At 38.9% G+C, this 20,835-nt stretch overlaps 1 protein-coding gene and 1 long non-coding RNA gene across 2 annotated transcripts in view; one reads left to right on the forward strand and one right to left on the reverse strand.

Annotated features, from left to right (window-relative positions):
• Window positions 1-10,813: 10,813 nt before the first annotated feature.
• Window positions 10,814-20,481, forward strand: KRT20 (keratin 20). Its single transcript, XM_025439681.3, has 8 exons — window positions 10,814-11,288; window positions 13,858-13,940; window positions 15,239-15,395; window positions 15,682-15,843; window positions 15,958-16,083; window positions 17,927-18,150; window positions 19,066-19,115; window positions 19,635-20,481. Exons 1-8 carry the CDS (start codon window positions 10,884-10,886, stop codon window positions 19,730-19,732), a joined length of 1,305 nt encoding a protein of 434 aa, XP_025295466.1. The 5' UTR covers window positions 10,814-10,883; the 3' UTR covers window positions 19,733-20,481.
• LOC118355830 (uncharacterized) overlaps window positions 18,961-20,835 on the reverse strand; it is a 50,447-nt gene continuing 48,572 nt past the window's right edge. Inside the window, exon 2 of the long non-coding RNA XR_007412876.1 lies at window positions 18,961-19,361. This is a non-coding gene — a long non-coding RNA (uncharacterized LOC118355830). The remainder of the gene's footprint in view (window positions 19,362-20,835) is intronic.

Genomic DNA, 20,835 nt, shown 5'->3' on the forward strand with positions numbered 1-20,835 from the left:
GGAGCCTGACACAGAGGTCAGTCTCATGAGCCTGAGATCATGACCTGAACTGAAACCAAGAGATGGGCGCTTAACCAACTGAGCCAGCCAGGCCCCCCTCTTAGTACAATTTTAAAATTCCAAAGCTATGAAATAATATGCAAACTACCTGCTGAATCTATTTTGACAGAACTGTAGAAAGGACAAAGTCCCTAAAGATTTCTTATAGTTCTACCAAAAGATTTCATCCAAGTATCCACGTTAAGAATGTGGGATAAGGGATCCCTGGGTGGCGCAGCGGTTTGGCGCCTGCCTTTGGCCCAGGGCGTGATCCTGGAGACCCGGGATCAAGTCCCACGTCGGGCTCCTGGCGCATGGAGCCTGCTTCTCCCTCTGCCTGTGTCTCTGCCTCTCTCTCTCTCTCTCTGTGTGTGTGACTATCATAAATAAAAAATAAAAATTAAAAAAAAAAAAGAATGTGGGATAAAATTTCTGCAATACTAAAATTGCAAAACGATGAAGGCAAAATGACTGTAATTATTGTGACAAAGCAGATTAAGGATAGTGGCTCTATCATGAGAGCATGGCAGGCCAGAATAATTGGTTCCCATTTTAATCTATGACTAATTGATCACTGCTTCCAGGGCCAATTTTGCCGTCTGGGTATTTCCATTTTGACAATGCTAAGGCCCTACATTGGTGTGAATCTGAGATGCTAGGGCAGAGGATGAATTAGAGATTAAAACCTGACCTCTGGCTGAATGTCATACTTATTATGTTCAATAAACATAGCTAGTGACTGAACACTCACCACAGTGAATACCGTGCTTTTAAAAAGCCACCAGGTAAATCTTTAATAAAGCCTCAAATGACTTAGGAACAAAATGAGTCCTGCAGTAGAGAACACAATGAATTATTGCTACAGATCAAATTGTCCAGAAACCTCATGTGTCAACATTAATGTCAGTTTCTCAGAACCAATATATTGCTCCTTAATTACTCCAGGCTTCCAAAACCTGTAGTCCTCCTGACAGCTCATTTCACAGAGATGCATTTATTTTGAAAAAGTGTGTGTAGCTACCAGCCTGTCCACTCTATCAACATAAGACTTGGCCATAAAATCCTGTTATATTTTGCTCTGGGCGGCAATTATTAAGTATCCCTCAACATATGTGTCAAACACATAAGAGATTGCTCCAAGCTTTTCCTGGCTTTTAGTTGCTTAAAAAGTAGAAAACACCAAACAAGGAGGCCTTTGTGGAACACGAGGCATTAAAAATATTAGCAGCGTGTGAGAGCTGAATAATAGCAACTTGCTCTTGAAAAAAATATGAATAAACCAGGTCTGCACTGACACTTAGTAAGTCCCCAGAAAGGTATAAACCCCCTGATTACAAAGCTAGGAACACAACACAGGAACAAAACGCAAAACTGTAAAAAACCTTTAACTATGTGCACTAGTTACTGTCGCTAGTGACTCTTGTTGCAACGATGGTGGTTCTCTCCCTTCACTTGTCTAAATCAGGTTAAATGGGGCTCCTCACAATGGTGTTGTTTCCTCTTGACCCTCTGACACCCAAGCAAGATTAGCTAAGAGTTTATTATCTTAGCATATAGCATATCACACCAACTCGATAATTACACATAACCTGGACCCCAGAGCCTGAAGGCTGACTTAACTCATTTATCTTCAGGGCCCCTTGGGTCTCAGGGTTCTACTTTCACATCCCACACCAGTTCATCTTTATTATCCACCCACAGTAAAATTAAAATTAAGGAGTACCTTGGTGGCTCCGACTCTGGATTTCCACTCAGGTCATGATCTCAGGGTCCTGGGATTGAACCCTGCATCTTGACTCCATGCTCAGTGGGGAGTCTGCTTGAGGATTCTCTCTCCCTCTCTCTCTGCCCCTCCTCACCCCTCTCTTTCTAAAAATTAATAAATATATCTTTAAAAATTTAAAGTTAAAATTAAAATCCATGTCAGTATTTCCTCTGCTAGAGGCATTCTTTGAGAGCAGTGTCTGACTAACTGATCATTGTTTCTAGGGCCAATTTTGCTGTGTGATACTTCCATTTTGACAATGCTAAGACCCTATGTCTGTGTGGTCCAGTGGGGATGAGGTGGGCAGAAAGGATCTGAATTAGAGATTAAAAACCTGACCTCTAGCCAAATATCATATTTATTATATTCAATAAACATAACCAGAGACTGAATATACCATTCATTTATTCAACAATGAATAAATTATTTGATTGATTTATTTTTCTATTTTTTAAGAAAGATTTTATTTGAGAGAGAAAGAGCATGTGAGAAAGACAAAGAGGGAGCACAAGCAGAAGGAGAGGCAGAGAGATAAGCAGACTCCCCAGTGAGCAGGGAGCCAGACGTGGAGCTGGATCCCAGGACCCTGGACAGACGCTTAACCTACTGAGCCACCCAGGCACCCCAATTTATTTTTCTATTTTTAAAAGCCAGTCTTCATGCTTTACCAATTGCCTAGTTCACAAAATGTTGATCTTTATAGACATTTTCCTAAAACCTGTTTACAACTCCTCCTTTCAAAATTAGATGTTGAAAAAGCTTATTCTCTTTCAATCTTCCTTTCTTGTTCTCTTTCTTTACCTCTCTTTTTATTTCTTTCTCTCTCCCTCATTTCCAGCTCTATCCTATTCCCCACAACAAATTTTCAATATAAGCGTCTAGAGCTTCTCTTTTAATCAATAATCTGCTTTCTATAGTTTTTAAAACTTAAATGTGTGCACATTAAAAAGTGATGACATACCCCACCAAGCTGAAATGTGAACACATATGCTGTTTGTGTTCCAAAATACTAATTAATAATACATCTCTTCATCTGGTCTGATGTATCCATCCATGTACACTGTGCCTTGTTTGAGTGATATTCTGGTGCCAGTGATCATTGCCACATCATAGAGCATCTACTTCTACTTTGTGCTAATAGGAACAAATGAAGGAAGATATTAAAAGAGCAGGTCTTTAGCCCCAGGGTGGAAACTGAAACATATAGGGCATATAATTTATATTGTTGGCCTTTTAAGCAGTAATTCTACTAGTGAGAGTTCTATTTACTTATCAGGGTACTGTTTGCAATCAGCTTTCCTGGGTCAGGCAAATTTACTGAAAATCAATATAGAGAGCAAACATTATGTTGATTAAGTTGAACAACTTCCTATATTTGCATTGTTGCTATAGGCAACAGATGCCCCAACAAATAATCTCTGAACACCCCCACAGCCTTTTTGTTTGTAAAATGAGAAACATGACCTACATAATTTTCAAAGTTTCTTCCAGACATGAGAGCCTACAGTTCTTTGTTTTTAAAAATAAGCACCATGAAATAAATACTTATTTGAAATAAATAAATAAATAAATAAATAAATAAATAAATAAATAAATACTTAAGTGAAATAAATAAATAAGCACCATGAAAAACAACACACACAGTGTGTAATTGCCACTTGCTTATTCATTTTCAAAAATACTAAGTTTGGGCTGTTCAAATGAAAGGACATTATAAAACTGAACCACTAATCACTTCTTCCCTTAAAATAAAGTTCAAAAGGTTCAGTGCTAATTGGTTATTGCCATTTAGTTGGTAAGTCTAGGCCAGACTTTGGATCATTCACAAACTGCACTTAAGCACAATAATGATTACATTTTTAATTTATGGCAACAAATGAAATGTCCAGTTGTATGGTAATGCAGTAGAGTAGTTCAGAGAATAGAAAGGAAAAACCTTAGGGCAGAAATGAGGTCCATGCAAGGTGGGGCTCCTCCCTGTCACCTGGGGTCTATTTGTACAGAGGCTTGACTAGAGTTTCAAAAAGACCAAGTGAACTAGAGTTATGCTGGTAATTTTTATATAATTTATACATACAATTTATATTATACATACAATTTATATATAGGGATAATGTGAGAACCAACAAGGTGGAGGACACCTTTCCTATGAGTTCATTATTCACCGCCAATCTAATTCTTTCCAGATTAGAGCATTCAACAATCCTCTTCATAGAGGTCTTCTCCATGTACATCTGATAGTGCAGACACCACAGACTTGGCATGTCTACAAATGAACATGTCATGCATTCCTTTGCAACAACCCCTCCCCAAACCCTCTCCGCTCTGTCCCAGTGGCCCCCTCTGCAAAGGGCACTATCATGGCCCAGTCACCCAAGTCAGAACCCTGAGAGTCTTCTTATCTCCTACTCCACACATCCACACTCATTCACTCAACAAAGGACTCAGGCCCAGAGGTATGTATGTATACCACAGAGGGACATGCACAAGGGAGATGAACAGTGTGACCAACGGTCCTGGTTTGCCTGCAACTGTCCTGATTTGAACATTCAAAGTCTCACATCCCAGAAAACTTCTCAATCTCAGGCAAACCAAGAGAGCTGGGCACTTGGAAAGTTTGGGAATACAGAGATGTCTTCCTGGAAGGAATGATACCCATGCAGAGGAACAGAGTGGAGGAGTATCAATGGCTTGTGTTACTGAAGTAGAATTGGAGGCACAGGGTGGGTGGGAAGGGGACTCTGCAAAGGTAGGAAGGGTTTAGATCTTAGAGAGCTATGTATTGGACTTGACCAAACTAAGTGCCAAGAATTTTTCAGAGAAGCGAAACAATCAGGTTTGCATTTGTAGGTAGGTATTTTGAGATGGGCCTCTACACTTATGAACCACTGACGGCTAGAAGCAGGAGCTGAGATGTTATTTTTAAATTGTCAGTAAGTTCTTTTTTTTTAAAGATTTTATTTATTTATTCATGAGAGACACACACACACAGATAGAGAGAGAGAGAGAGAGAGAGAGAGAGAGAAGCAGGCAGAGACACAGGCAGAGGGAGAAGCAGGCTCCATGCAGGGAGCCCGATGTGGGACTCGATCCCGGGTCTCCAGGATCACGCTCTGGGCTGAAGGCGGCACTAAACCGCTGAGCCACCCGGGCTGCCCTGTCAGTAAGTTCTTAAATGTGATTCTAAGGACAGAAACTGGAATTTGCCAGGGGAAAATTATTCCATTTTGGGAGGAATTTGGTTGGTTGACTCTTACTTACTGAAGCTAATATAAAATAAGAACCTATCTGCTATCATGGTATAACATCAAACTTTGGTGAAATAATCCAGACATGGGGCCAATTGCAGGAAGAGGGCCATTCGGCTTATGGCTTCCCATGCAGAGACTTTGGAGGTTAAATTCAAATACGGTGATGCCTGGTTTCAGAGATCACTTCCAGGATTGAAAGAAGACCGTCTCGCCAGTCAAAACTGTCCCAGCACTGGATCACACAGCCTACAATGCACTAAAATAAGTGAGAGTGGGCATTTTTTATAAATCTCATATTGATACCAACATAAGGTAAAGTATCATAATACTTTTGTGTTGAAAATGGTAATGTGTAGAAAATAAAAATAAACATTACCATGTTTTTGGCTACCCTATTTTGGATTTTTTTCATCTGTTTAATATATTAGGAGCCTCAAAAAAATATACATGGTCCAAATGCCCCTCAAACTCTAACAGGGCTTGCAAAGGGGTATGTTTACAGCTTCAGGGCGATTCTGTGACCATTGTTTGTAATCTGCCACTTTATGTATACCCCTTAATCATACATTATTTAATTTTGCCTGTTTTTATAATTCACATCAGTTGAATTGACTTGGCTAAATTATTTTGTGTCATTTCTTTCACTACACACTTTTTTTAAATTAATCCATGTTAAGAATGTATTTCACCCATTTTAATTTTTTTTAAGATTTTATTTATTTATTCATGAGAGACACACAGAGAGAGAGAGAGAGGCAGAGAGAGACATAGGCAGAGGGAGAAGCAGGCTTCCCGCAGGGAGTCCGATACAGGACTCAATCCCAGGGCCCTGAGATCATGATGTGAGCCAAAGGCTCAAAGGTTCAACCCCTGAGCCACCCAGGCATCTCTACTTCATCCATTTAAAACTGCTGCATCATATACCATGGTGTGAATATCTGTCAACGTATTTATTCCTTCTACTCTTGATTAGCATTGAGGTTGTTTCAAGAGTGTGTGTATGTGTATTAGTATTACGAACAACACTTCTGTGAATATCCTTGTACAACTTTCTCTGGAATATATTCCTAAGAATGGAATTACTGGATGATAGATATGTGCATGCTCCCCGTTTGGATAACAGATCAAACTGTTTTCCAAAGCAATTGTACCAATTTACCAGCCACTACTAGTGTATATGAATTTCCCTCATCCATTTTTTTAAATTTATTCCAATTGACAGGTGTGAAATGGGCCACCCAGCTTTGCTTTCTGGGCATTCATTCATATTTTTGCCCACCTTCTCACTGGGTTTTTTTTTCTCTTTTATATTTATTTGTAAGTATTCTTTGCATATTCTGGAAACTAATTCCTTGTCAGTTACATGTATTATAAGTAACTGCTCACTGTTTGGGGACTTTCCCTTTATAATTATGAAGTCCTTTATTGAATAAAAATTGTTAAGTTAAATACCATAGTTTGAACTTTTTGTGTCTGTTTAAGAAATATTCCTTTACCCTGGTTCTTGGAGATATTATTCTGCATTTTTATCTAAACAATGTATTGTTTTTATCTAAAAACATTATATTATCTAAAAACATTAGACATTATCATTAAAAACATTATCTAAAAACATTTTATCTAAACAATGTATTTGTTTTATCTAAAATTGTATTGTTTTTACCTTTTACATTTATATAGTTAATAAATCTGGAATTTACTTTTGTATACTAACTATATATTTTGCCTGAACTACAATTTTCATTTTTTAAATATGGAAATACTTTATTCCTTTCCATCTCATTTCATTTGTAACTATTTCATTAAGTACACCAGTTTTTAAACACAGAGGCCATGATTTTTTTTCTTAACTAACTTGTATGGTATCTAGAAGCACAATGCCCACAAACACTCACAGTTCCTATACACCATCCTCCTCAACCAATGAGAGCAACATAATCTGAGATATCTGTTCAAGACAACCCCCATAGCCCACCAGATACTGCAGATTCTATATGTATCCCATTGGGCCTACAGTACTTTGTCCATATTGGGGGTGGGTGGGTGGAGTTGAAAATCCTCTGGATACTGTAGTGCTTGTAATAACTCTCCAAATTCCTGGCCATACTTAATCATTAACACCCTCAGCAGAGTCTGTCTCAGAGGTCAAAATGCACTTCCTATCAGCTATAAGGAAGTGGGAATCTAATAAATATTTATAGATGCTGTCATCCAACAGGCTGGAATAGCAGGGGCTCTAAATTCTAAATGACTTGTGTATGAACAAGAGTCAACAGGATCTGTATCTAGTCCTTGGGTATAATTCAAATTAATTGCTATGAAGTACCAGCCTGGTTTCCTCTGGTCACATTACAAGTTATAATAATCTACCAGAGCATAAAACTCAACGCTGTAGAGCAGCTGGGAAATTCTCTGCCCTGACATAAACATGTGGAAGTCTTCACAGCAGAAATTTTTCCAGATTGGATGACTGAACCCCATAATGATAGAATTGTTGAATCACTATGTTGTACACCTGAAACTAACACGACACTGTCTGTTGATTATACTTCAATTAAAAATAATAGCCCTATTGTATCATATTTTAGTTTAAGTTTGAAATCTCAAAAAATCTTCAAATAGTAGCCAAAAATTTCTGGAATAGCTTAGTTATTTTTCCAAAAAGTTAAAAATGATGTTAATAATTTTAATGAGACTTTAACTCTTTCACTTAATTGTAATTGGGTCCAGTCATAAGGAATAATCGTGCTAAAGAAGAAAATAAAAATTATCATGTTTAATAAGTGCACTGATATTCCTAGCTCTTATAAGGCTAACTCTTGATTTAAATAATTCTTCTACATACCTTGATCATTTGTTAGTGTATTAAACTCTTAGCTGAAACTAACTCACTGCAAAACTTGTGTAATTTAAACAGTACAATCTTCAATGACTTTAATCGAAAGACCCCCCCCTTCTCCATTAAGCAACAACAAAAAACACATTTTGTGAAAACATGCATAAAAGAACACAGTTCATGTTTATAAAGGGTTCTTCGTTGAAGATTTTAGCTGTGACAGCTATTTACAAAGTATTTTAAAGCTTTGTAACAAATGGCAAGGTGCTTATTACATGCTCAGTTACTGGTAGTGAACACTCAGTGAGCATTGGCTGATGTGAATGAGTGGATGAAAATGTAAATAAGAGTTATCCACACATGTATGGTAAAAAGCATGAAGTAAGTTTAACTCTCCCAATTTCTACTTTTATAATGTAACTTAAGCAGAGTCTAACACAAGGTATTATTTTAAAGTATACTGTTTATAAGAGAGAAATTATATAGTCTTACCTTATTTTAGATGTTTGTAAAAAATATTTTTTAAATAACAAAAAAAACCTCAATCTCAAAAGTAAAAAGCCATTGGTTTTCAGTGGAAGAACAACAGTTTGGGCCACTAAAAAAGTAAATTCCAAATTCCTCAGAAAGAATGTACAAAGATTCTGAATGAATGTCTTTTTTTTTTAGATTTCTTCTGCTTTGGTTGTTTGCTTGCTTGCTTATTTGCTTTTATCATATATAAACCTCAATTAAAGTACCAGAATGAAAATTAATGAGGTGTTTTCTGTAACTTCTCCAATCCTTTGAAATATTTATTCTGATTAAGGAAACGATTCAAATGTTTCAGTGAATTTTTTGGCCAGGGGATTTGAACAATTTGAGGAAGAACAAATGAATAGATTCCATTTGGCTCAATAATGTTTAGCAGAGCCCCACTGGTGAGACCACACCTGGAGTTCACCATGTGTCTGGATGTCTACACACATGCAGAGGCTTCCAGCCCAACCAGCAGAGGCTGGGTGTAGTCCCAGGGCACTACACACACACCCTGACTATACATAGCTCCCCTAATGCCGTGAGCCTGCGGCCCCGTAGGAAAGATGAGGCTTCCATGAAAACCACTGCCAGTGAAATCCATTGGAGATTCTAGCAGGGAGCAGCTGTAGTTTCAGAATGGATGGAGCAAGCAATCTGTCTCACGGTGGGTGCTGAGCTGACCTTATAACAGAGGAGAGAGACTCCATGCACCAGGTCAGGTGCACAGCACTATGCTATTTATTCTGTTTTCAGGGAACAAGATCCAAAGCCCAGGCAGTGACTGAAAACTTTAAATGAATTATCTAGTCTCTAGAACATTAGAATTGGGGGTAAAACTTCAAAATCACCTAAATTCATTTAATTCACTTCCCCAAACTTCATCTCCAAATGTATAAATGTTTCATCCCTGTTTTAAATACTTGAGGTTTTCTGTTTGTACAAAATATTTTAATCGTTTTATAAAATATAACCTCTAAACAGAGATAAACTTAAAAACAAAAACCAAAAAAAAAGGGATGCCTGGGTGCCTGAGCGGTTGGGTGTCTGCCTTTGGTTCAGGGCGTGATCCTAGTCTGGGGATCGAGTCCCGCATCAGGCTCCCTGTGAGGAGCTTGCTTCTCTCTCTGCCTATGTCTCTGCCTCTCTCTGTGTCTCTCATGAATAAATAAAGAAAATCTTTTTTTTTTTTTAAAGCATAAAACAGAGATTCTGAAGAGTGGTTATCCATACTTATAAATCGTTGTTATGCAAATCGAAACCACGATATCACCTCATTGTGTTACAGTGGTCATCATCAAAAACACAAGAGATAACAAATATTGATGAGGATGTGGACAAAAGGGAACCCTTGCACACTACTGGTGGGAATGTAAAATGGTGCAGCCACTATGGAAAATAATACGGAGGTTCCTCAAAAATTAAATATAGAATTACCATATGATCCAGCAAACCCACTTCTAGGTATATATCCAAAGGAGACAAAATCACTATCTCAAAAGTATCTGCACTCCTATGTTCATTGTGGCATTACTCACAACAGCCAAGATATAGAGACAACCTAAGATCCACAAAAGGATGACTGGATAAAATCACACACACACACACATACACACACACATTGAAATATTATTCAGTCACAAAAAAGGGGAGAACCCTGCCATTTGCAACAACATAGATAGATCCGGGGGGCATTAGGCTATGTGAAATAAGCCAGACAGAGAAAGACAAATACAGCATGATATCATTGACGTGTGGAATCTAAAGGAAAGAAAAAAAGTCAGACTTGTGGAAACAGTGGTTGCCAGGGCCTGGGGGGGTGTGGGGCATAGAGAAAATAGGGAGAGGTAAAAGGATAAAAACTTTCATCTTTAATATGAATAAGGTCTGAGGATCTAATGTAAAATGTGTGTAGAGTTGATAAGGCTGTACTTAGGAATTTACTAAAAGAATAGAACTTAAATGTTCTCCCCAAAAAGAAAAAGACAAATTTTAAAAGATTCTAAAACATTGTTCTTGATCACCAGTGTAACTTACTATTATGTACCCACATCTGTCTTTTTAGGTACCTAAATTATTCACAATGTTTGCAAATATTCTTCTTGTGTATATTAGGATGAAAAAAAAATCTGTCAAGGCAGGTGCAAAGGCTAAAAGAATACATCTTCCGTTTCCTTTTGTTGCCTCTGTTTAAAAAAAAGGAATCGCCCCTGAGAAAAGCCTCTAAGAAATGCCTCTAGTGATAATTTCTGGAATGAAACTAAACAGATCGCTGTACAAAGGGGAAAAAGAAAAAAACAAAGCAAGGCACGGTGGACAGTGGTGTCAATCCTAAAGCGAGATGTCAGCAGAAGAGGTCAGCAGAGGAGGCGTTTCTTTCCTACGAACTCTATAAAAGGTCAGCTCATCCACCACTGAGACTCAGACTCTGCTCCAGCCATCCAGAAGCTACAGGTGCTTCCTCCTAGAATCCCCAATGGAATTCAGTCGCAGAAACTTCCACAGAGGCTTGAGTTCCTCCCCACAGACCTCTGCACTCAGCATGAGTGGCTCCATGTATAGGAAGGAGGACATGCAGTACTTTGGGGCTGCACCCAGCGTCTATGGGGGAGCTGGAGGTCAGGGCATCCGCATCTCAACCTCCAGGCATATGAGGGGCTATGGGGGTGATCACACCAAAGGAAACCTGTTTGTTGGTAATGAGAAGACAACCATGCAGAACCTAAATGACCGCCTAGCAAGCTACCTAGCAAAAGTGCAGTCCCTGGAAAAGTCCAACTCCAAGCTTGAATCGCTGATCAAGGAGTGGTATAAAACAAACACGCCCAGCGCCAAGGACTACAGTGCATATTACAAACAAATGGAAGAGCTGCAAAAGCAGGTAAGGGATGACGCCTGTGTTTTCTACTCCACCTTTGAGCTGCAGGATATATATACCAAAAGGGCATATATGTTAGGTGGGTCCAAATGGATGTTATAAAGCAATTAGGCTGAAATGCTATATCTAAAAAAATGGTGCATTCTATCATCTACTTTTAGTGCTGGGGTAGCTGACTACATAATTGGATGACTGTACATATTTTTTTTCACTTTTTAAAATCTAATTACATAGAATATATGAAAATAAAATCCATATTTTTGTCAGTTTACCAGGACAAGTCTAAGTGAATAGTAAACTTTTTTTTTTCTGAGAAGAGCTGAAATTTCAATGATGATAAATCTGTTTTTTCACCCAATTCCCATTAACTTTTGAATTCCCAGTCAACTTAGAGATAATTCTTCCTTTAATTTATGTAAATGCTATAATATAAGTATTAAGATACTGTATCATAAATTTGAATGACAAAGTGATTCAGGGTGGAAATAAGGGGAAAGAATATAGCATTCTTTTTTTTTTTTTTTTTTAAGATTCTTTTATTGGGATGCCTGGGTGGCTCAGCGGTTGAGCGTTTACCTTTGGTTCAGGGTGTGATCCCCGGTCTGGGGATCGAGTCCCTCATTGGGCTTCCTTGCATGGAGCCTGCTTCTCCCTCTGCCTATATCTCCGCCTCTCTCTCTCTCTCTCTCTCTCTCTGTCTGTCTCTGTCTCTCATGAATAAATAAATAAAATATCTTTTAAAAAGATGTATTTATTTGAGAGAGACAGAGCAGGGGGATGGGGAGAGGAAAAAGAGAATTTCAAGCAGACTCCCTGGTGAGCACAGAGCCTTATGTGGGGCTCAATCCCAGGACCCTGAGATCATGACCTGAGTAGAAATCAAGAGTCAGCCACTTGACTGAGCCACCCAAGCACCTCAATGACGTCTAGATTTTTAAATGTCCTGCTTAATGATCTCATCATCATCATCACAAGTTCAGAAATCACTTCTACAGGAACAAAATGTTCTATTGCCCCCAATTCAAATTTGTTGCAATACCACAACCTACTCTCACAAAAGATGGAGCTCTGTTTTATCAGTTGTGTGCAATAAAGGATATGGACTTTGCTCCTAATTGAAGGGTTCAGATATGACAGGAGCACTTGCTTTGCTTTCAAATTCTTATCTAACCAAAGGGGGAAAATCCCATTCATTTTCATTTCTATTTTTTTAACATTCATATTCCTTTAAAGCAAAGGCCACCTCCTAACCAGGAAGTCTCTTTTTCTTGTGTTGTATTAGACGTCAGTGAAATTTAAACCAGACTCCACTGTAAGTTACTTTGGGGGTTTCAGGAACTACGGGGAGGTGAGGCAAAGGTGTCTAAATTATCTCTCTGCCAACAGGTCATTCTTCTCAGGCTCCCACTAAAAATGGTCAAAATCAGCAAACCATTCTCCCCTACCTGTCTCATGATTCATGTTTCTGAATCTACTTTGGATCATCCCAAACACATAGACACAGTCATCTGTTCCATTTGGGGCGGGGGGGGGGGGGGCAGACTCAGTATAGGAAGGAAGGCAGCTCACTCCAGGACTAGATCTGTTGAAAGAGACATGTCACTGGGGCACCGGTTTAGCGCCGCCTTCAGCCCAGGGCGGGATCCTGGAGACCCCGGATGGTGTCCTATGTCAGGCTCCCTGCATGGAGCCTGCTTCTCCCTCTGCCTGTGTCTCTGCCTCTCTCTCTCTCTCTCTCACTCTCTCTCTCTCTCTCTCTCTCTGTCTGTCTCTCATGAATAAATAAATAAAATCTTTAAAAAATACATGTCACTATAACATCTTTTAAAAGCAGACGAGATCCTTATGTATCGTAGAGAATTCACCCATTAGGTGAATTCCCCCTTTTTTTTAAATCGAGGGCATACCCATCCTGACAGTTCCAGTGCTTAGCACAACTCTCACATAACAGGTGTCCATTCATTTAGCCAATATTTAGTACACACTAGCTGCTGGGTACCATGCTGGGCATTGAGGAATATCATGGTGAACATACGTGATTTAGGGGGAAACAGGCAGAGACAAAAGGAACATTTATCCCACACAGAGGGATAAATGCTAGCAAGGAGGGCTGGGCAGGGCAGTGAGAACATAGGCAGTTCATCCAGTTCTGCCTTGAGGAAATCACCGAGGCTTCCTTTAAGCAATGATGTCTAAGATGAGATGCGGAAAAGAAGTAGTTCACCAAATGAGGAGGGGTAACAAGAATATTCTAAGCAGGAACAACATCAAATGACAGGCACTCAGTAAGGTTTGATGGCTCAAGTAGAAAGAATTTTTCCTTTTTAAAACCGTAAGAAAGCTCACCAAATCCTAGGGACAAGAACTATGTTTTATGACTCAATTATGTTAAATGCCCATTTATCATTATTCTTTCTATTTTCATGTGGAAATTCTTTTTTTATATATTAATTTATTTTTTACTGGTGTTCAATTTGCCAGCATCATCTTTGATAGAATAGTGGCTGTATCTGAGGATACACTCATTTTAAACTCCTGTCCAGTTGAAAATGTCATTCTTTCTATTTTCCAGATTAAAAAGGCACAACTGGAAAATGCTCGTTGTGTCCTGCAGATTGATAATGCCAAACTGGCTGCTGAGGACTTCAGGCTGAGGTAGGTTCTAACTCCATGGTAAAACTTCCTGAAAAGGGATTTCTTTTAGTTGTTCTTGATGACACTCAGCTTTCCACGTTCTTGTTGGTAAAGGAGCTACTCCTTAAGTACTTCCAGAAGTAGAAGTAGAATCTATCTAATCTGGCCCAGCACTCAAGGCTACACTTTCCTCTCCCACAGTCTGATCTGGTCACCCAGGGTGTAACTGGGTATAACTAATACTGTTTTCACTGGTTAGCTCCGGTTACTAGAACATTCTTTTCGGGGAACCTCGCATCTACCTTTTCACCCATTGAAACTAATTCTGCCATTTAGAGTAATACCAAAGCAATTTACAACTCTCCTTCTGCAGTGCTGTCCTTCTGTTATCTAAAGCGAGCCATGTGTCTATGTTTAGTGATTCTCTAAATTAGTCATCCATGCTCTTTCTAGTGCTTGCAAATGTATGACCCAAATTCCAGGGGTGACCTTTGATGCATCTAAGTTTGCTAGTGTTTTATAATAGGGTCTGACTAACCAAAGAACTAGGACTATGATTAAACCAACTCAGATAGTGTTCACTCTCTTATAGCCATATCACACTACATGTAATCACAGCTGTTGCTCACAAATAGCACCTACCCTAGGGCTTTCTCATCCTGAATACGTACACTGCATTGGTACTGAAAGTTCTTTGTGGTTTAGAAGAGTAGCACTTGAATGCTACAAGAGATCAGATAAAAAGAAATGGGAAGGCAGATCTGAAGATTAAAGCAGTAAATATTCATTAATTCCAATTTTACTAAGTCAGCACCTGAATATCCCATTGTGTTATCATTTTGTAAAGTTTTGCTAGTTTAATAAAAATGAGAGTATATAAGATTGTAAGGAAGAATCATGAATTCTTTAAGACAATTCCCTTTGGATACATCTGCTTACAAAGTAATAAAAATAAATTGATCAAGTGTATTCATTACATAAATCTAACCATTTAATATCAATAATGAGAATCTTTTGCTGACACATTAATTAAAATATTTTTATTTCTTTTAAAGTATATTCTAGAATTTAAAAACTTTTAGGAGTTATTTCAGATTGTTTTTTTTTACCAATCACTCCAAATTACAAAGATTACATTATGGAGCAAATTATCTGATTCCTGGGTTCTCATGAACATTTTTGGAATGTATAAAGAGGGACACAATGTATTGAAATTAATCCTCATGTGCTACATAAAAATGTCTCATTATATTAAGACTATCTCTTCTATAATGGCTTCAGAAGGACTCCATTATCTCTGCATACCAATTAATTCACAGGTATGAGACTGAAAGGGGGATCCGCCTAACAGTGGAGAGTGATCTCCAAGGCCTGAATAAGGTCTTGGATGATCTAGCCCTAACTAGAAAAGACTTGGAGATTCAAGTTAAAGAACTGAGTAAAGACCTGGATATCCTCAAAAAAGAACATCAAGAGGTGAGAAAATATTCAGATGTGGTGCTGGGAATGACAGAATGGCTCTAATAATGATAATAAGGGGAGGGGGAGGATGGTAAAAAAAAATGACAATAATAATGATGTGAATGGTCAGGGTTCAATGACAGAGAAGTACCTGGACTGGAATAAGCCCCACCTAAGTTATTGTCTTTCTTTTTTATTCCTCCCCTATGAAAGAAGCCGTAAGAGTTATTATTATATCTTTTCTGCTCAGCCTCAAGTGAGAACATGCTGTAGACTGTAATCAGGATTTTCACTCTTGTAGGAAGTGGACAGCCTACACAGACACCTGGGCAATACTGTCAGTGTAGAATTGGATGCTGCTCCAGCCCTGAACCTTGGTACCACCATGAATGAAATGAGGCAGAAGTATGAAGTAATTGCCCAAGAGAACCTTCAGAAGGCCAAAGAACAGTTTGAGAAACAGGTAATAGCATAACTCAGAGGGTAAGCCAATGTGTAGAAGTTGTCCTTCCTTTAAAAAAAAGATAACTCTTTTTCTTTCCTTTCTCTCCTTACTCATTTTTTTTTTTAACTTTAGACTGAATCTCTGCAGCAACAAGTCATAGGGAGCAATGAAGAGTTAAAAGAAGCTGAGTTTCAAGTAAAGGAGCTGAGACGCACCTACCAGAACCTGGAGATAGAACTGCAGTCCCTCCTCAGTCTGGTAAAGCACATTTAATTTCCCGCTCTGAATGCAGTGTGTGTTTACTAAGTGCCTGTGTGAGGAACTCTAGAGATGCAGAAACCTCTAGGAAATAACATCTCGTCTCTGCAGAGCTGGCAGGGAAAGAGGCCAAACCACTGATTATAATTAAAACACAGAAAGAAATCCAGGACAAGAGTAATGCACTGCAAGGATGCACAGGAACAAGTAGATCTAGAAGACTTCACACAGAAAGTGGCATTTCAACTAGACCGGAAAACTTGAGATAAATTTGTAGTTGCAGAATAGAGGTAAAGACATTCCAGGCTAAGCAAATCAGTCAGCTCCTGATAAAATTATGCTTGTTAACAACCCCCAAATCACAGTGGCTTATAACAACACTACATCCATCATGGGTTGGCTGCAGTTCCGCTCCGTGACATTTCCACTCCAGGGGTAAGGCTAAGGGAGGAGACTCTAGCCAAGGCATGCCAGTGTTGCAGCAGAAAGAAAAGAGTAATGGCCAGACCATGTGTTAGTTCCTAAAGCTCCTCCTCCACAAAGGCATTTGTCAGTTTCACCTACATTTCCTTAGCCAAAGAAAGTCACATGATCAAGCCTGGCATCCACCGAAACCTACTCCTCCACTTAGGAGGGTCACCACAAATCAGGAGGAGAGGAGGCAAATATTAAGAACAATAATACAATATACCACAGTAAGACACCAGTGAGTGTGGAGCTAAAAACAAACAAAAGACCCCTAGTGGTCCTAGTAGCTGGCTGAGGTTGCCTTAGATGGAAACAGTGGGAGACAAAGCTAGAAATATGAATAATGCCCACAGTGACTAGCTGTCAAAATTCTCAAAAGAAATTAAAATTGAACCACCTCTTAAGTCTTCAACTAACAAAAACATCAGATAAAGGACTAGTATCCAAGCTCTATAAAGAACTTATTAAACTCAACAGCAAAGAAACAAACAATCCAATCATGAAATGGGCAAAAGACATGAACAGAAATTTCACCAAAGACAACATACACATGGCCAACAAGTGGTTGCTCTGCATCACTTGCTATCAGGGAAATATAAATCAAAACTACAATGAGATACCACCTCACACCAGTGAGAATGGGAAAAATTAACAAGGCAGGAAATAACAAATGTTGGAGAGGATGTGGAGAAAGGGGAACCCTCTTGCACTGTTGGTGGGAATGTGAACTGGTGCAGCCACTCTGGAAAACTGTGTGGAGGTTCCTCAAAGAGTTAAAAATAGGTCTGCCCTACGACCCAGCAATTGCACTGCTGGGGATTTACCCCAAAGATATAGATGCAGTGAAATGCTGGGACACCTGCACTCCGATGTTTATAGCAGCAATGTCCACTGCAGCCAAACTGTGGAAGGAGCCTCGGTGTCCATTGAAAGATGAATGGATAAAGATGTGATCTATGTATACAATGGAATATTACTCAGCCATTAGAAACGACAAATACCCACCATTTGCTTCGATGTGGGTGGGACTGGAGGGTATTATGCTGAGTGAAATAAGTCAATCGGAGAAGGACAAACATTATATGGTCTCATTCATTTGGGGAATATAAAAAATAGTGGAAGGGAATAAAGGGGAAAGGAGAAAAAGTGAGTGGGAAATATCAGAAAGGGAGACAGAACATGAGAGACTCCTAACTCTGGGAAACGAACAAGGGGTGGTGGAAAGGGAGGTGGACGGGGGTGGGGGTGACTGGGTGACAGGCACTGAGGGGGGCACTTGATGGGATGAGCACTGGGTGTTATGCTATATGTTGACAAATTGAACTCCAAAAGAAAAAAAAAAGAAAGAAACATCCACTTTTTCTTATGCTTATAGAAAGAAACCTTGGAGCATACACTAGACAACACCAAAGATTGTTACAGTCACAAACTGGCCACCATCCAGACAGTACTGGACAACCTAGAAGTCCAACTGACGCAGATACGGGCCGAGACAGAATACCAGAGCAACGAATACAATATTCTCTTTGACATAAAGACCCGACTTGAGCAGGAAATTGCTACTTACCGCCGCCTTCTGGAAGGGGAAGATGACGGCAGGTAAGTCTGTTAGAATCCAAGGTATGTGCCAGTGTGTCTACCTGCTGTACTATTTAAACATCGATACATTAAACCCTGTCACTCATTCCCCAGCAAGAATGCAATCCCTAGCACAAAAGCAACTGCACACATATCACAAACAACAAAACAAAAATATACAAAAGTACACCCATCCCCCAAATAACCAGGTATGGCCTTTTTACCTGAGGTCATGTGTGGGACTGATACAGATTATGCTTTTGCTCATTTTTATTATTAATACATAATTGAAAGTACAATAACTTTTTTAAAGATTTTATTTATTTTTTCATAAGAGATAGAGAAAGGCAGAAACATAGGTAGGGGGAGAAGCAGGCTTCCTGTCGGGAGCCCAATGTGGGACTCAATCCCAGGACTCCAGGACCACACCCTGAGCCGAAGGCAGACGTTCAACCACTGAGCCACCCAGGTGTGCTGAAAGTACAATAGCTTTGAAAAATTCTCCTTGAAAGGTCATGAAATGAACAACAGGCTGCAGAGGTCTGTGGGACCAGTTTGAGAATCATCAGTGTTGCTATGGCAACTGTCTTCTACTACCAAACTCAAGAAACTCAATAATATAAGATTTAAACTTCCACTGTTACAAAAGCTTCTAATATGGCATAAGCAGGTCAGTTTTGAAGTCGTGTGTGTGTGTGTGTGTGTGTGTGTGTGTCAAGTTGAAAAGTAAGAAACTCAAGTTCAAAGTAATAAGCATGGTCGAAGGAGAAAAAGTACAGACACAGCATTAAAACGCACACCAAAAAAACAACAACAACAACAACACACACACACACTATGCAGACTTTATTTTGAAACAAAAAAAAAGCAGAACAGGCCTTCATTTTCAAAATGGCAATAACATCTTTTCATGTTTCTTTTTCTTTTCTTTAAAAGATGCAAAATCACAATTCCAGATGATCAGATACACATTGAAGAGGAGAAAGGTAAGTGTTCTAATTTCACACGTTTCCTGGGAGACTGAATCCTCACTCAGTAGCTTACTACTCATTAAATGCCACTGGTGAAAAGTAAAAAGAGATCAATTCTCAAGAGAGCAGATATTGCCCTAGGGATTCTGAAAATCAGGCATATAACATAAAGAAACCCTCAAAACGGGAAGTTTGTCACACTCCCCCAACCTGGTGATTTTCTTGGCCCAAGATATTGCTGTCCTGAGACATCCTGGGATCCTAAAAAGAAAAAGAAAAAAAAAGATGAAAAGTGCATTTGGCTTAATTCAATATTGTATATTTCTCTTTGGAAGGAAAGTAGAAAATTTGTGAATTTGGGGACAGTGGCACATTTTCTACACTTATTTATAAATTGGACAAGATTAAGAAAAAGGATGGGTTGGGTTTCTTTTAGGAAAAAAATATATAAGATAATAATGATTTAGAGTTGAATATTATACACCAGCAGAGTCATTCTCCTGAGTTAACATTTTATACTTAAATTTAACTCAGATATAAAGAGAACAAGGAAGATTAAGACAGTCGTGGAAGAAGTGGTGAATGGCATGGTTGTGTCAAGTGAAACCAGAGAGGTGGAAGAAAATATGTAAACTGCTACCTGGAGATGCTGCTGAGAGTTTGAAAGAAATGTAGTTATAGTTTTTGCTCCCTGTAAGAAAGCGGCCATCAGAAGACACCATTAGTGCTTTGTGGTAATCCGAGGGGGACAAAAGCCCATTTATCAGTCTCCATAATTGAATATAAGTTGTTTTACTCAGAGGAGCTGCAAATCACCTACAAAAATGAAATCCATTGGGCACTAGGATATTTAAAAACATCACTACCACCATCTTTACTATGAAACACATTAATTATAAGCTAGAGACCACCTACTATCAATTCGTTAATGTTCCTGAAAAATTATAGCACATTTGAATTACTCTAAACCTTATAGAGCAGACGAGTACCTGAAAATCACAAATGAACTGCTCTAACTTTTCCTGTTTCTAAATTGCAAAATCTCCTTTCAGGGGCCTTTAGATTCTTAAATGAGCCTATTTCTTGGTTGATTTCATTAGATTTGTAATATTGGTACCATCCTACTAGCTTGGAGTTACACTTGCATTTTTTTCATGGTCTCCACTGCCTTTTAAAAACTCAACTCAGGGGATGCCTGGGTGGGTCAGTGGTTGAGCATCTGCCTTTGGCTCCGGTCATGATCCTGGCTCCAGGATTGAGTCCCGCATCAGGCTCCCTGCAGGGATCCTGCTTCTCCCTCTGCCTATGTCTCTGCCTCTCTCTGTGTGTCTCTCATGAATAAATAAATAAATCTTAAAAAAATAAATAAAATAAAATTCAACTCAGTTCTTCAAGTAATTTGAGTCAGACTCTAATCACAAATGCTGAGCAGAATTTGAATGAAGCACATTATGCTTGTAATGGGAGTAGATTAAACACAAAATTAGTGAAACTCTTCTTAAGGCAGAATGCTTCTCCTTAAGATAATAAACTGCATAAAGCATCAGGTGTTCTCTCTCTTTATGGGGTGAACGTGTGTTATGAAATGTTTCTCACTGTTTTTTTAAAAACAGCTTTAATGAAATATAATTCACACACCATAAAATCCATCCTTGTAAAGTACACAATTCAGTGGTCTTCAATATGTTCACAGGATTGTGCAACTATTGCCACTGTCCAGTTTTAGGACATTTCA

The sequence above is a fragment of the Canis lupus genome, chromosome 9 (assembly GCF_003254725.2).
Source record: "Canis lupus dingo isolate Sandy chromosome 9, ASM325472v2, whole genome shotgun sequence".
Lineage (NCBI taxonomy): Eukaryota > Metazoa > Chordata > Mammalia > Carnivora > Canidae > Canis > Canis lupus.